At 41.6% G+C, this 16,840-nt stretch overlaps 1 protein-coding gene across 3 annotated transcripts in view; it reads left to right on the forward strand.

The window, feature by feature from the left end:
- Window positions 1-16,840, forward strand: part of LOC129821995 (limbic system-associated membrane protein-like) — a 726,689-nt gene that overhangs the window by 587,723 nt on the left and 122,126 nt on the right. For 2 of the 3 annotated variants that reach the window (XM_055879809.1, XM_055879808.1), the window contains exon 2: window positions 1,170-1,248. In XM_055879809.1, coding sequence (XP_055735784.1) covers window positions 1,170-1,248 — 79 coding nt within the window. Of the gene's footprint in view, window positions 1-608; window positions 1,249-16,840 lie in introns of those variants that run through there. The other variant, XM_055879806.1, reaches the window with a different exon arrangement.

Raw genomic sequence — 16,840 nt, forward strand, 5'->3', positions numbered from 1 at the left:
GTAGCCCTTTGATTAGCTGTTTAGGAGTCTTATGGCTTGGGGGTAGAAGCTGTTCAGAAGCCTTTTGGCATTCAGACCCCTATATGGCATTCAGTTCTGTTGGTGTCAGCAGTAGGATGGTAACCTCCAGAGGTGAATTGAGGTGACATTAGACAAGCAAGGATGTTGTGCACCTTGTCACCGTACCTTACCTGGCTATACTGCATACCGCTCGACAAGGTCTTCAGTGTTGAGCAATTGAGCTCCATAGCTGGGCTATACTGGTGGCCCTACAGTCATCTTGAAATACCTGAAATAGGCTATATGGGATCATAGAAATAGAATGACAGAATTATTATAGAATTATCATTCTATTTCTATGTATGAGGGAAAGCCAGCACAATGCATTCAATACTGTGGCTGAACAGCCTGCCCCACACATTTTATAAATAAATAAATAAACATCAACCAATTAAAATGTGAACCTGTAAGCCCATGAATATGATTTAATTAACTAAATGTTCCTTCTAATTTCTTTGGGTTACGTCATGACCATGTTGGCATGTAGTCTTAACTGTGGACCTTGAACAACAAGCGAGGCATTTACTTCGACACATAGCCAATGACTTTCCTCTCCTCTCAGCTGCCGACCGCAGTTGTGTCTAGTAGAAAGGGACCTCAGCTGGTGCTGTTGTCGTGACAACCAAAAAAGGCGCATCAGACTCTCGTGAAGGGGGCAGCAGTGCGATGTATAAGCGGGGGTGGGGTAATCGGGTAGAGAGAGCTCTAGAGTGAGAGGCGCTGGTGACTGGAGAGGACTGAATTTCCTCCCCACCTCTAAAGAACTCTGCTGCCTGTCTATCGCAGCCTTTACGCGGGAGCTGAAAGCACAGTGGAATACAGGGCTTTCAGAGAGGGTTTACGGAATATATGTTTTCCTCCAAGCCATTTTGCTTTCGTTGTTTCAACGCGTATTTATCTTCCTCAACATCATAGAAACCCCTGGTCACACTTTGTCCTGGAGTAGGTTATTGCCAAGGGTCGGAGCGCCACTTCAGTTCCCTTTTATAAGTCTAAACACTTTCTCTGGGATCTCTGCGCGTCCGGTTAGGAAATGCTGGTCGGAAGGAGACCGTTTTGGAGGCAATTGCAGGCTTCTTTTTTCAGACTCCTGTGTCTTATTCCTACAGGGTTCCCCGTCCGAAGTGTGGATATGCAGCGAGCGACCGACAACATTACTATCCGTCAGGGCGATACAGCGGTTATCAGGTAGGTCCCTGTCCAACTTTCCATTCCTCCGCAGCCTCCAAGTGATGCTGAGTTTTTTATGCAAAACATAGAACCAGCATGGAATGAAATGATCAATGATTCTATTGACACGTTCGCCAATGTGTAGGCTACTGATGCCTAATGTTATCTAATTTAAAATATTAAAATGTCACATGATGTGTTTTACATTAAATAAAACATCAACTAAGTTAAATACTCCTCAGTAGGATATGAGAAATGTAGTGATAAAAATATGCATATTTTTTTAAAGTGTGGATTTCAAGAGACTTATTTTCATTTTGATCTGAAATGCGATTTGATGTTGCTCCGTAGCCTAGTTTATTATGTAGTCTATGCCACAGTCACATTATCATCCCCAAACTGCAAAATAATGATGTAGCCTAATTTCAACGACATTGCCCTGGTATTCATTGGAAATCACTGAAAACGTTAAGTGTGTCATAGAATTGCCACACAATGATGTCCGGGAAGCGGCAGATTATAGGAGGCTACTCTTTTCAATGGGGGAGAGTACAGGCAAGTGCTGCGTGGGGTAGCCTACAATACATAACGATGCAGTTTGATTTCCGAATTGCACAACAGCCCATATTACCCGGTTATGAAAAATAATTCCAAAGCGCCATAAAATCTTCACTGTGAATTAAATCCATATTTTCTTTGTGCCAATTATGTCGGGAGTAGTTTTAGCCTAAAGTTAATCACTTCCCAGACAATGCAAGCTGTCAATTTAAGGCTATTATGTTATTGTTGGACACAGATGTCATTAGTCACGTGGTCACAGCCATGTGTTTTCGGACCGGCAGGTCAGTGAGGGGCTATGATTACCCCTCCCCCTCCCAAAAACGAATTATGCAAGACACAACAACAATATTTCTCTCTCTAACTCACTCTCCCTCTCACACACCCCTGCTGATTTTTTTATCACTGAATTGAAAAGTATGCTAATGTAGAGTTTATTTGTGGCATAGCCTACATGGTTAAGAATTAACCAAAATGACTGAAATGTCTGAAAAATAGCTAGGAGGACATTTTGCATTATTGATGTTATGTATGATATTTTTATTTTTTGTAATGTTAAATGAGAGCAATCTGATCTTTATAAAGCATTGTTAGGTTTTATACCCATTGTGGGGTGCATGCATTGCACCAGACAGAGAGAGACAAAGAGAGTATTGTTTTATATTCGCTGACTGCAGTAGACGGGTTGTCAATGGAGTTTGGGAATCATTGACCCAGACACGCCCCTACTGGGCTGTATTGCCTTACAGTGCCTCTGCATGCCAAGCTGTAATATTTTCTCTATATATACACTACATGACCAAAGGTATGTGGACACCTGCTCGTCAAACATCTAATTCCAAAATCATGGGCATTAATATGGAGTTGGTCCCCCCTTTGCTGCTATAACATCCTCCACTCTTCTGGGAAGGCTTTCCAGTAGATGGTGGAACATTCCTGTGGGGACTTGCTTCCATTCAGCCACAAGAGAATTAGTGAGGTCGGGCACTGATGTTGGGCGATTAGGCCTGTCTCGCAGTCAGGGTTGAGGTCAGGGCTCTGTGCAGGCCAGTCGAGTTCTTCCACACCAAACTCAACAGACTCTTTCTGTACGGACTTTGCTTTGTGCACAAGGGCATTGTCATGCTGAAACAGGAAAGGGCCTTTCCCAAACTGAAGTTGGATGCACAGAATTGTCTAGAATGTCATTGTATGCTGTAGAGTTAAGATTTCCCTCCACTGGAACTAAGGAGCCTAGCCCGAACCTCCTCCACCAAACCTTACAGTTGGCACTATGAATTGGGACAGGAAGCGTTCTCCTGGCATCTACCAAACCCAGATTCGTCCATCGGACTGCCAGATGGTGAAGCGTGATTCATCACTCCAGAAAACGTGTTTCCACTGCTCCAGAGTCCAATGTCAGCAATCTTTATAACACTCCAGCCAACGCTTGGCATTGCGCATGGTGATCTTACAATTGTATGCGGCTGCTCGGCCCTGGAAATCTATTTCATGAAGCTTCCGATGAACAGTTCACGTTGCCCAGTTTGGAACGCGTTAGTGAGTGTTGCAAACGAGGACAGACAATTTTTACGCGCTACCTGCTTCAGCACTCGGTGGTCCCATTCTGTGAGCCTGTATGGCCTACCACCTCGCGGCTGAGCCGGTGTTGCTCCTCGACATTTCCACTTCACAATAACATCATTTATAGTTGACCGGGGCAGCTCTGGCAGGGCAGGAATTTTACGGAAAGGTGGCATCCTATGATAGTACCACGTTGAAAGTCACTGAGCTCTTCTGTAATGCCATTTTACTGCCAGTGTTTGTCTATTGTATGGCTGTGTGCTCAATTTTATACACCTGTCAGCAACGGCTGTGGCTGAAAGCCAAATCCACTAATTTGAAGGCGTGTCCACATACTTTTGTAAATATATTGTATCAATTCACTGTAAATGTTCTCCTACATAAGACTGTATCGGAGCACACAATCATGTTCTAATGGCAAATCACATTCAGATATTATATTGAAGACATTAATTCAATAATTATCTAGCGTCTATAGACCTGAACATTTATATCACATTTAATTAATTGTCGCACTTGTCGTCTGTAAGGAGTGAGGGATTGTACAGAGTAACATCATCATCTGATGCAACATAAGACCTATTGAAAGTTACAATAAAGTGACAAACATTTAACTTTCAGTTTAGAGAACTATACACTTGATCCTCTCATGGTGATGCAGCAGTGGGAATATCTCAAAACCTGTGGTAGCCTATAGCCTATATTGTTAACCTGTAGGTCAAAGGTGTGCTGACCACTCTGGTGTTGTCACAGCCAGGCCCAGCAGGTTTAGGACCTATAATCCACTTACTGGATTTCCTCTCACTAAATCGCTTCCATCAATTCAATTACTTGATCATCAAGTCAATCAAATTCCAACGTAGTTACTTTTAAATCTTACTAAGGCTCACCAATTGATATCCATTTAAAAATCCAGCCAATCAGTTTACCCAGTGCATTCATTTCCTTCAATTAAGAGTGAGTTTAGCCGTCACCTGGCCTGTACAGTAATATACATTCTACTCAGTGTCTAGTTGTTTCCTCCTATACAGTGTCACTCAGTGAGCCTAATATTAAAACACGATTCCTGAAGTTACATTCGTGAACATAAGTTGACTTCAAGTTGACTTTTTAACAGTTAACTCAATTATCAATGACTACACAACAAACTGCAGTTGTGTGCCCAGTAGCCCAACCGAACCACATGCATTTTTCACTCCCCAGCTTCAACAGCCAAATCGGATAAAAAAATATATAGAAGAACAAGGGCCACTATGAGAGAACTTTCAGGGGGGGCCCCAGGGTAGTCATTTGTTGCATGAGAAAGTGTAGCCAATGTGATTCCATAAGCTGGTTTTGCTGTGCTGTTGGGATATCCGTGGCCTAGAGAAATAATATAGCCTTGACTCCATTACCGATGCCTGCGGCTTAGTTATGACATTACAGGCATAGTTGGAGCTGAACCCTTAAAGAAACTATTTTGTTACACAGTAGCTGTGGTGTACTAGTAACAATGTTCCTAAAATGACGAAGAAAAAGGGCCTTATAACACATGCAAGTAAAGTTACCAAAATAATTGTCCTTTTTCAGCATCAACACTTTGAGAGTGATTAAAATATAGGTTTTGTAAAGGTTATTTTAACCTCATTTGCTTGGCTAGTTAACCTGTTAAACCCTAAGATTGTTTACGTCAGTCTCGTAACATGAGATGAGAGTCACATGACATGAATGCGTTAGTAGAGCAGTCTATGTTGACGCATTCTTTAGATTAAGTACTGTAGAGGTCCACTGTGGCTTAGAATCATGCTGATTACGTTTCATTGACGTCTTTGGCTGACATTTGACTTAGTACCAGTTGAACATTTTCTTCTCTGCGTGCTTCAACTAAATTCATATCCCAAACGTCTTGTTACATCCCCAAACATTTAGATCGCAGTGAAAGTGTCCCACATTCTGGACTACTTTGAGATTGATACGACCACAACAATCCAAATGAATCCTTCTCAGTCAAAGTGAATCACGGCTGGCTCTCAAAGTTATTTTGTATCCCTTTGCAGCATTTCTGTGTCACAATGCTTTACTTTTTAATTGCTTTTTCACTAGTTGGCAGTCCATGGCCTGCAGGGTGCGTTCTGATGTGGGAGAAGCGCAGAAAATTGACAATTGCTTATTAAAGCATTAATGACACAGACACCGGGATTGCTCTCCTCCGGGTCAATTATCATTGATTTGACAATATCCGCTCCCTTTCGTGGTATTTGGGTGGAGATCATTGTGGGCTTGTGTTTTGCCCTTAGGCCCGGATGTCACAGACACCCGGATATCCCTTTTCAATTAAAGTATGAAAGGCTCAGTGCGTTTGAAACCTGCTAGGTTCAGATATCAGACCTGTGAAGCAGTTTCTCATAGAGATGTACCGACATAGCAGACCTTGTGTAGCTTTTTCAAGCTACAATTTGGGATCTGGGAATCCTTATAATGGTAATTTCAATTATTTATATATACATATAAAAAAGGTTACATTTCACCAGCCTCATCCCTCAGTTGTATACTGTCTGGCTGTTTTGTTGTTTTTATAATCCCAAACAATAGCTTTAATATGGACCCGTATTCATCGGATCAGGATCAGACTGAAATACATTGTGGTTTGATGGCTAATGTGGCCTTGAAAGGATGGTGCAATGTTATCTAGGGAATTACTATCTCCTTAGAGTATACTTCAGCCCACGTTTGAAGGAAATCTCATTTTCCTGTAACATCTGTTGTCAAAACAAGATTTTTCTTCTCTGCTGTATAGTTGTACAGTTGAAGTCGGAAGTGTACATACACTGTAACGGCGGTCCTCCTCCTCTTCAACTGAAAAGGAGGAGTAGTGAGGGAACCAAAATGCAGCGGAGTTTGAAGACATGATTTATTAACGAAAACACGAAAACACGAAAACAAAATACACTTGACTAAACAAAATAACAAACGGTGTAGACAGATCTGGACGACGGACTCACATAACACACGAGAACGCACGAACAGGGAAAATAGCCTACACATAAATGACGAATGAACAAACAAACCGAAACAGTCCCGTATGGTGCGACAAACACTGACACAGGAGACAACCACCCACAACAAACACTGTGAGACAACCTACCTAAATATGACTCTTAATTAGAGGAACGCCAAACACCTGCCTCTAATTAAGAGCCATACCAGGCAACCCATAAACCAACATAGAAACAGAAAACAGAATGCCCACCCAAACTCACGTCCTGACCAACTAACACATACAACAAACTAACAGAAATAGGTCAGGAACGTGACATACACTTAGGTTGGAGTCATTAAAAATTGTTTTTCAACCACTCCACAAATTTCTTGTTAACAAACTATAGTTTTGGCCAATCGGTTAGGACATCTACTTTGTGCATGACACAAGTCATTTTTCCAACAATTGTTTACAGACAGATTATTTTACTTATAATTCACTGTATCACAATTCCAGTGGGTCAGAAGTTTACATACACTAAGTTGAGTGTGCTTTCAAACAGCTTGGAAAATTCCAGAAAATGATGTCATGGCTTTAGAAGCTTCTGATATGCTAATTGACATCATTTGAGTCAATTGGAGGTGTACCTGTGGATCTATTTCAAGGCCTACCTTCAAACTTGGTGCCTCTTTGCTTGACATCATGGGAAAATCAAAAGAAATCAGCCAAGACCTGAGAAAAAAAATCCTATATCGACATAACCTGAAAGGCCACTCAGCAATGAAGAAGCCACTCCTTCAAAACCGCCATAAAAAAGCCAGACTACGGTTTGCAACTGCACATGTGGACAAAGATCGTACTTTTTGGAGAAATCTCCTCTGGTCTGATGAAACAAAAATAGAACTGTTTGGCCATTATGACCATCGTTATGTTTGGAGGAAAAAAGGGGAGGCTTGCAAGCCGAAGAACACCATGTCAACCGTGAAGCACGGGGGTGGCAGCATTATGTTGTGGGTGTTTTGCTGCAGGAGGGGCTGGTGCACTTCACAAAATAGATGGCACCATGAGGCAGGAAAATTATGTGGATATATTGAAGCAACATCTCAAGACATCAGTCAGGAAGTTAAAGTTTGGTCGCAAATGGGTCTTCCAAATGGACATTGACCCCAAGCATACTTCCAAAGTTGTGGCAAAATAGCTTAAGGAGAACAAAGTCAAGGTATTGGAGTGGCCATCACAAAGCCCTGACCACAATTCTATAGAAAATATGTGGGCAGAACTGAAAAAGCGTGTGCGAGCAAGGAGGCTAACAAACCTGACTCAGTTACACCAGTTCTGTTAGGAGTAATGGACCAAAATTCACCCAACTTATTGTGGGAAGCTTGAGGAATGCTACCCGAAACATTTGACCAAAGTTAAACAATTTAAAGGCAATGTTACGAAATAGTAATTGAGTGTATGTAAACTGCTGACCCACTGGGAATGTGACGAATGAAATTAAAGTGGAAATAAACCATTCTCTATTCTGTTATTCTGACATTTCACATTCTTAAAATAAAGTGGTGATCCTAACTGAGCTAAGGAAGGGAATTTTTACTCGGATTAAATGTCAGGAATTGCGAACATTTTTGTTTAAATGTATTTGGCTAAGGTGTATGTAAACTTCCAACTTCTTCAACTGTAAGTGTATCAGTGCCAGGAATATTGTCTATCTACAGTATGTCAGACATTCCATCTTTTGAGGATGAAACCAGATGAATGATGCCTACTCAATACTGTTTCCATGTAATTCGGGGCATAGTTTCAAGTGTATGGAAGGAAGGAAGACTTTCCAGCTCATTTAATATTATTTGTTTTCAAGGCTACTGAAACACACCCAATCCTCTCCAGTATAAGTGTTGGAATGTCGTCAATCCTCATTATAATGTACAGGCCGTTTTATTTTAAGTTTATCTACTTTTTGGTTTGTGGTGGGATTTACAAAGAGATTGCCTCTGAGTGTTGAAGGATTTACAACAGAGAATTATTCAAGAGTTGATTACAATACTAGCTGCTATTGATCCCAGCAGAAAATGAATGGCTTAGCTAACTGTTGACTCACAGATCCCAATCCAAAATCCAAACATCACAGTTAAGAGATTATGAACATTTGCATAATTCCACTAGCGAAAATGCATTTTCATTGTTCTCTTTAAGAACTGCACATTGATAATTTACTGTAAATACCAGACTGATTATCCTGTCTGTTCTCTGTGTGGTCACTTTTCTTAGACACATTTTTTCAAGTCCAAAAGTTCCACTAAATCTATTAGAGTAATGTGGTTGTGTTATTGTGACTGTATAAATCCCCCATTACCTCTAACAATTGCCAAGTCATTGACTCCAAACATGGATTTTCAATTTGGAAGAGCAGTTATTGATAAGCAGTTCGTTAGCATACTCAGAAGGAGGGCACTTACTGTAAGTGTTCATCTCCAGTACTGTAATGTTCATAGGGGCTTAACACTCTACCAGGAATCCTTGGCAAGTGACCCACAGAGGACATCACTGCGTGCCATAGATGGCATAGATGATAGAAACTAAACCAAATCTGAACACATTTACATAACTCAGTTATGAGACATGCATGGCTCTCGTGTCCTCATTTGAAAAATGTGAATTCAATTACTTTGAATAGGTCAAATGGTTTTTGTGTACCTGTTATTTCAAGATCCTATTGTAGAAATATTCAGCTTGTATAACAAATAGGGTCAAGTTAAACTTTTTTTTGTACTATTAGTAATGTTTTGCAACTATTACTATTATTATACATGCCGCAACCATATCACAAGCATTGTCACATTTTAAATAGGAAAAAAACATTGTCTGGAACTCAGTAAGGAGAGAAACTGTGCTACACAATTTCACATGCCCCCCCCTAAAGGACCGCTATCTCTCAACAAGTCATCCGACTGAGTGCAGGTTTTTTACAGTTTAGAGCCTCCCAAGGGCTTTTAGCATCTCTCACAGTGCTGTCCAGTGCTGCTCTGATGGGGTAGTGACCTGATTCAAAGCCGGGGAGACCAGGGACAGACAGCATTAGTACAATCACCACATAATCCTCTCTGCTTCTGCACTGGCAGAGCCAGGATTTTCAAATCAATTTCATTTTCACCCATGATGCGGTTACAGTTTGAAAAGATGTGCGGCTGCCAGCTTCGTCATTATCTCCCTGTCCCATTTTGTTTTGAAGAATGAGGTTGAAGGGAGGGAGGGGTAGCGTCGTGGGGGGATGGGGGTGTTTGGTTGGACATCTCCCCAATTTGAAGTTCCGTCAACAGTTGAGACGTTTCTGCGTCATTGAGATTGAACCATCTGAGAGCCTTCTGTTTGTGTCACATGCTGAACTGGAGTTTAAGCGGTCGAAGGCTGTGCACGTTTTGTATTTGGCTTAGGCCTAGTTTGTTTTCTCTGTCCTCAAACTTTCTCTCAGCTTCCCAGAATTCCCTGAGTTCCCTTCAGCTTGGTGATGTGTCAAAATCACTGTGCATATTAACATATCTATCAGGTTTTTATATCGTCATACCGTTCTTCTCTCATCCCAGGATTTACGGTATTACACAAGGGGGTGCCCAAAAAAGCCTGAAAAAAGCCCATTGAGTGTCGATTATGAGAAAGCTATCAAAATTAGCACATGTAATAGCGAATTTCCATGGAGTTTGCTAGCTAAATATGCTAACAAGCGCAAATGAAAATAAATGAATTGCAAAGACAGGAAATCCAGCTCCTAAAGTTATGCATATATAGGTAGGAGCTAACCAATGTAATTGTTGGTGAGTTTGGACATTTACAAGTGAATGTGAGCTAGGGACATTGTGCAAATGAAGAACGTTTTGACACATGCTTGTCTGAAGGAAGAACAGTACTGGCTCTGAAGCAGCATGTGTACAGACTGTGTCTGTCTGGAGTCGCTAGGAAAACGGGCCTGCCTGTTCTGCTTGGAGAAGATGAGGGAGGAGCAGAAGGGCCGAGAACATTGAGGAGAAAAAACGCCACCAAATCAAGCTGTGGCAGCTGTACAAATAACTCATCAAAAGGGCTTTGACTTCTCAAACACAGCAGAAAGTAAACACTATACGATGCCTGGTCACCTTATTAGTTCAGCCACTTGCTTAGATAACTAGAAAGTTAAACTTAGGGGTCACGTTAATGCAGAATTCTGTGTTTTTCAAACAGGATTATTTTTTGAGAATGCATAAATCTCTTGCTGCATTTTGTAAGAGCAGATCTAAAATGCTTCTTGTAATTTCTGCTCAACATCAGACAAATCTCCACTCGGATAAGAATTCATGAACGGGCATTGCAGCGCTCTGACTGATGTGTAGCTACTTTTCTCAGGTAAAAATGAGATATTAACTTTAGGGCAAAACATTAGGAAATGTAGCTGGCTACATTCTTTCTATGCTAAACATTAGAAATATGATGGCCATGCATTGTTTTTGCAAAAATAGACCTTGCTTTTCATTGTAAGCTCATTTATTTGTGTGGCTGCCAGCCAAATAGGGATGCACTTCTGTTGTCATCTGATGAAAAGGAAGCTATTTTCTGCCGAATGTGTTACACACATGTATTTTCTGTAAAGGAAAACAATAGTTGCACATCCCTGATCTTTCTATTTTAGTTGAGAAAAACCCCACAATTGACTCTCAATATAAAACGTGACCCCTGTCAATACAAAGCTGGACCTGCTCCCGCTTTCTCCCATTGTGCTATTTACAAACAAATACGTGACTGACTCAACTATTCTGGGGAACTAGGGTAAGCTTCATGCTGTAAAATAATGTGACAGGTGAAATGAAGAACGTGCTCTGCTTTATCTCCCAAGGTATTGCACAAGTTGACTACAGGTATTTACTTGAGAAGTAGCTACAAGTATTACAATGTATTGAAAAACTTCAAAGAAATGGTTTCAACGGTATTGAAAAACCATTCCTTGGCTATTTCAAAATACCCCGGTATACAGTATATGCAGTATACCGGCCAAGCCTAATCTCTATCATTACACCAGCATCCAACCTCCTGAACAGTACAGAAAGTAGGCAACCTGCAAGTGTTTGTGATCACACCAATTACTCTAACAGTACACAATACAAAATGGTTAGCTTTGTTCAAATATCATTTCATTAGGGATGTGCATCTTTCCTTTCATGAATGATTCGATATGTATTTAGATGCATGGGCACCGATCCGATACAGGAACGATATGTTTTCAGTTTGAAACGATTCGGTGCAATTTGGTTTGATTGTGGAACGAATTGATGCGATGACCAGTTTTTTGTTGCATGAACACATTCATTTTCCATTTTAAATTAATATCTGCAGCTGATAGGAGCTCAGGAGCTGAGCCTCTCTGAGCTGGATCTGTCTGAGATGAGTGGCTCTCTGTTAGTGTGTGTGTGTGTGTGTGTGTGTGTGTGTGTGTGTGTGTGTGTGTGTGTGTGTGTGTGTGTGTGTGTGTGTGTGTGTGTGTGTGTGTGTGTGTGTGTGTGTGTGTGTGTGTGTGTGTGTGTGTGTGTGTGTGTGTGTGTGAGAGTGAGTGAGAGGGGTGTCAATGGTATGTATAGGCACCTGAGCTGAGCCATTAGGCAAACTGAGCATCTACAGTAGCACCCCACTATCAGATGGGTGGGAAGAAATTTATGCTTTTTGTCACTCCACCATTTATCTGAAATCTCTATCACCCACTAGTTAACTTTCCAGATTGTACTAGCTCAAAATATTTTCATGTCAATATTTACGTTTAGAAATGTTTATCCCCCTCTCGAAAGCGAATGGTTTAGACCGTTTGGAATTTCATGAAGAGGTTCTCTACCAAAACTATTTCTTATGGTGAACTTGAACAGTCTAAATAAAATCTGAATGATTGAAAACCGCAATCAGCAGTTGGATGTGAGTTGCGTCCACTCTTGTAGGCTACAAAACTCTCAGATTTTGTGCACAAATTTGTTTGCATCCCTGTTAGTGAGCATTTCTCCATTGCCAAGATAATCCATCCACCTGACAGGTGTGGCATATCAAGAAGCGGATTAAACAGCATGATCATTATACAGATGCACCCTGTGCTGAGGACAATAAATGGCCACTCTAAAATGTGCAGTTTTGTCACACAACACAATGCCACAGATATCTTAAGTTTTGAGGGAGTGTGCAATTGGCATGCTGACTGCAGGAATGTCCACCAGAGCTGTTGCCAGATAATTTAATGTTAATTTCTCTACCATAAGCCGCCTCCAACGTTGTTTTAGAGAATTTGGCAGTACATCTAACCGGCCTCACAACCGCAGACCATGTGTATGGCGTTGTGTGGGCGAGTGGTTTGCTGATGTCGACATTGTGAACAGAGTGCTCCATGGTGGAGCTCCATTTTATCGATAGCAATTTGAATGCACAAAAATACCGTGACGAGATCCAGAGGCCCATTGTGAGGCCCTTTTTTTTAGGTATCTGTGACCAACCGATGTATATCTGTATTCCCAGTCATGTGAAATCCATAGATTAGGGCCTAATTTATTTATTTCAATTGACTGATTTCCTCATATGACCTGTAACTCAGTAAAATATTTCACATTTTTGCATGATGCAGTTATATTTTTGTTCAGTATAATAAAGCCTGTGATTTGACATTGCGAAAGCCATTTTACAAGCATCTGAATGGTGAAGGTGCCAGATGTACAAATAGCCTATTTGAACAGGGATCGCCTACCTCTCGTTGGCGCAAGCAGCTGTGTCTCGTGCACTCTGCATGACCCATTTACATTGTGACATATTTCATTACGCCGTACGACAACTTCATGCAAGCTCGTTCCGCTACTGGATGTACAGTACAGAATAGTGTTTCACAACGTAAGACAAAATGGAGGAGAGCATCGTCAGAGATCGCATTTACAAAATATGACCTTTTCATTCGTTGTTTCTGTTGATAATAAAACATGTTTAGTTCTTTTTTCCTCAACTTGTTTCTATAACTTTCTAGCAAGTCAAGCTGTATTACAGCGCAGCTAGCTAGCTAAAAGCTTTGCTATGGCTGTACTGTAGCTAGCGACCTCCACCTAATAATTATTATCAAAACCAAATGTCATTACCATCACAATAAACTAAAACCGGAGGCAACAGTCAAAGTATAATTGACTTAACAACCAATGTGTATTTTTTGACATACTTGTACTATTAAAATAGCACTTACTTAATGGGTAATTGTTTGCAAGTTGCTAGCTATCCCATAAACCCATCTTCGAAAACCACATTTTCATCTTCTGTGGTTTGGTAACTTTTTTTTCTTTGATGGACTCTGGCTGGAGAGTTTGGAAGACATTCAAAGTATCCGGCGTCCAGCTCACACCAGAGCCTTCTTACTGTAAGGGGGTGTTGAGATTCCACTCCGTTGTGGATTGTCCCCATTCAAATGAATGACATCCGATGCAATGTAACAGAGTGCTTATGATGAGGCAGTCATACTCGGTTACATGCATAAAAGTTTGATAGGCTACTGAACTGAAGGAGAGGACATGTCAATTCAGTCACAACAGATAAGAGTTATTTTCAGAATAAAACAATATGAGTAAAAATCTTAAGTGAATCAGCGATTCCTAACGTTTAAATTGGTATTCTGACCGATGCATGCATGCTAAATTCGGATCAGTTTTGTCTCCCACAGACCAATGCACTCATTTCTTAATCATTTTAACCAGGCACTGATCCGTATCGGTGAATCATTACATCCCTACAATTAATTCATCGTCTTAATTAGGTTACCCATGTTGGTACAGGGGATGTGTCATTTTATAATTTTTTTAAGGAATCAGTTCACATTAGATGTATTTAATCCTTTGTACAGTACATGTATTTTGTCTGTCAGTGTCACATTAAAGTTGTAACGTTTGTCGTTATTGGTAGACCAAGGTGCAGCATGATTTGGGTTCATCATACTTTATTTAAATGTGAACCATCAAAAAAACAATAAACAACACAACGAACGAAAAGCTTCTTCGTGCAAAAGACAAGATCCCACAACTGAAGGTGGGAAAAAGGGCTGCCTAAGTACAGTATGATCCCCAATCAGAGACAACGATAGATAGCTGCCTCTGATTGGGAACCATACTAGGCCAACAAAGAAAAAGTAAACATAGATATGCAAAAACTAGAGTACCCACCCTAGTCACACCCTGACCTAACCAAAATATAGAGAATTAACAGGGATCTCTAAGGTCAGGGCGTGACAAATGTCCTCTGGTCAAGAGCTGTTTCGCTTCCCCACATGCAGCAGGCTTTCGCTCTTAGTCACTCACTTAGTTTACTTTACTAAGGATGTTGGTCGAGAAGTGAGTTGTCCCAATTTTACAATCGTTCGAAGTCGATGTTAACCAACAGAGGCTATAGTCTGATCAGGAATCCACTCAATTTTGGGAGAAGACAAAAACACATTTTTTTGAAAGCCATTCAGAAGGCAACTAAAATTATTCAATCTGATGGCACCCTTGGTACTATTTTTGGTTACCATTGGTTACCACAGCAGGGTATTTAGTATACATCCATTTTGATTCAAAGCAGAGTGAAGCGTTACGTAGAGGGAATGTTCTCATAAGTGACTTATTGTTTACTTCATATTTGTCACGTCTGCTCCCCCCCTCCCCGGCGCTTGAGGGCGCCAGGCTGCCCTGCATCACGCACTCCTATCATCCATTACGCACACCTGCTTTCATTCATCATGCGCATCAGCGATATTGGACTCACCTGGACTCACTCATCACCTGTTATTACCTCCCCTATATTTGTCAGTCGCCCAGCTCTGTTCCCTGCTTCTGTATTGATTGTTTTTTTGTCTGTGTTATCTGTTTGCTGATGCTGTTACTGTCTCGTTCCATGTCCGTTCTATATTAAATGTTTTACTCCCCGTACCTGCTTCGGCTCTCCAGCGTCATCACGTGACAGAATACAGAAGCCAACATACGAAGCATCGGGGAGTACTGGCGTTCCAGTTAGTATCTAGGTCGCCACCAATGGAACCGGGGGTGCCTAGCCAGCTCGTCAGGCTTCCACACCCTAGCTGGCTCGAGAGGTTTCCTTGCCACGGTTGGCTCGGATGGCACACATCCCATGTCGGGCCTCAGCCGGATCGTCAGTTCTTGTTCGCCCAGCCGGTCCAGGAGTTTATTGTTTGTTTTTTGTTTTGTTGGTGACGTCGGGGTGGATTACGCCGCCGATGGAACCGGGAGGGGCAGCTCGTCAGGCTTCCACGCCCTAGCTGGCTCGAGAGGTTTCCTTGCCTCGGTTGGCTCGGCGGCTTCCCATCCCACGTCACACTCCACCAGATCTTTGGGCTCCCTCTCTGCAGCCGGATCGTCGGGCTTCCATGCCTCAGCCGGCTCGCCAGGCTCTCACGCTCCTGCCGGTTTGTTGGGCTTCCACACCTCAACCGGCTTGCCCAGCGCCCATGTCTTGGCCGGTTCGCCCACCAGGTGGCGCCCCTAGGGGGGAGGTACTGTCACATCTGCTCCCACTCCCCCCCCCCCCCTGGCAATATTGGACTCACCTGTTATTACCTCCCCTATATTTGTCAGTTCCCCACTTCTGTATTGATTGTTTTGTCTGTTACTGTCTCGTTCGAAGGCCGTTATATATTAAATGTTTTACTCCCCGTACCTGCTTCGTCTCTCCAGCGTCATCACGTGACAATATTTCTATTGAGTTGAAATAGTGGCTGCTCATTGTTTGAATGGCATGCAGACAGCCTCAGACAATGCTTCCTAGTCAATTAGCCAAAGAAATGTAACTGTATTCTGACAGTTAAAGTGGGTGAATTGTTACATAGGAATTATAAACACAGGGGATAAATTTATGAGGACAAAAGCACCTCACTAGCCTCAAAATGCAAACTGAATCACCCTACGTTAGTTCAATGTAGCGGGATTCCAGTTGGATTTCGATACTATCTTTACACATCAAAGTATATTTATTTGCACATCACTAAAATGTTTTATGTTGATGTATAGCCTATGTTCATTTATCACTCGTAACTCTTAAGAACTCTCGAAAGAGCTTGAGATGCGGAAAGCATGTCCATCTCAGATGATAAAGCCAATATAAACATCAAATCAATTTTTCAAATCAAATTTTATTAGTCACATGCGCCATATACAACAGGTCTAGACCTTACAGTGAAATGCCCACTTACGAGCACATTACGAACAGTGCAGTTTCAAAAAATACGGATAAGAATAAGAGATAAAAGTAACATGTAATTAAAGAGCAGCAGTACAAAATAACAATATATACAGGGGGGTGCCGGTACAGAGTCAATGTGCGGGGACACCGGTTAGTTGAGGTAGTATGTACATGTCGGTAGAGTTAATTAAAGTGACTATGCATAGATGACAACAGAGAGTGGCAGTGGTGTGGCGAGGGGTGGGGTGGCAATGCAAATAATCTGGGTAGCCATTTGACTAGATAGATGTTCAGGAGTCTTATGGCTTGGGGGTAGCTGTTTAGAAGCCT

Source organism: Salvelinus fontinalis, chromosome 24 (assembly GCF_029448725.1).
Source record: "Salvelinus fontinalis isolate EN_2023a chromosome 24, ASM2944872v1, whole genome shotgun sequence".
Lineage (NCBI taxonomy): Eukaryota > Metazoa > Chordata > Actinopteri > Salmoniformes > Salmonidae > Salvelinus > Salvelinus fontinalis.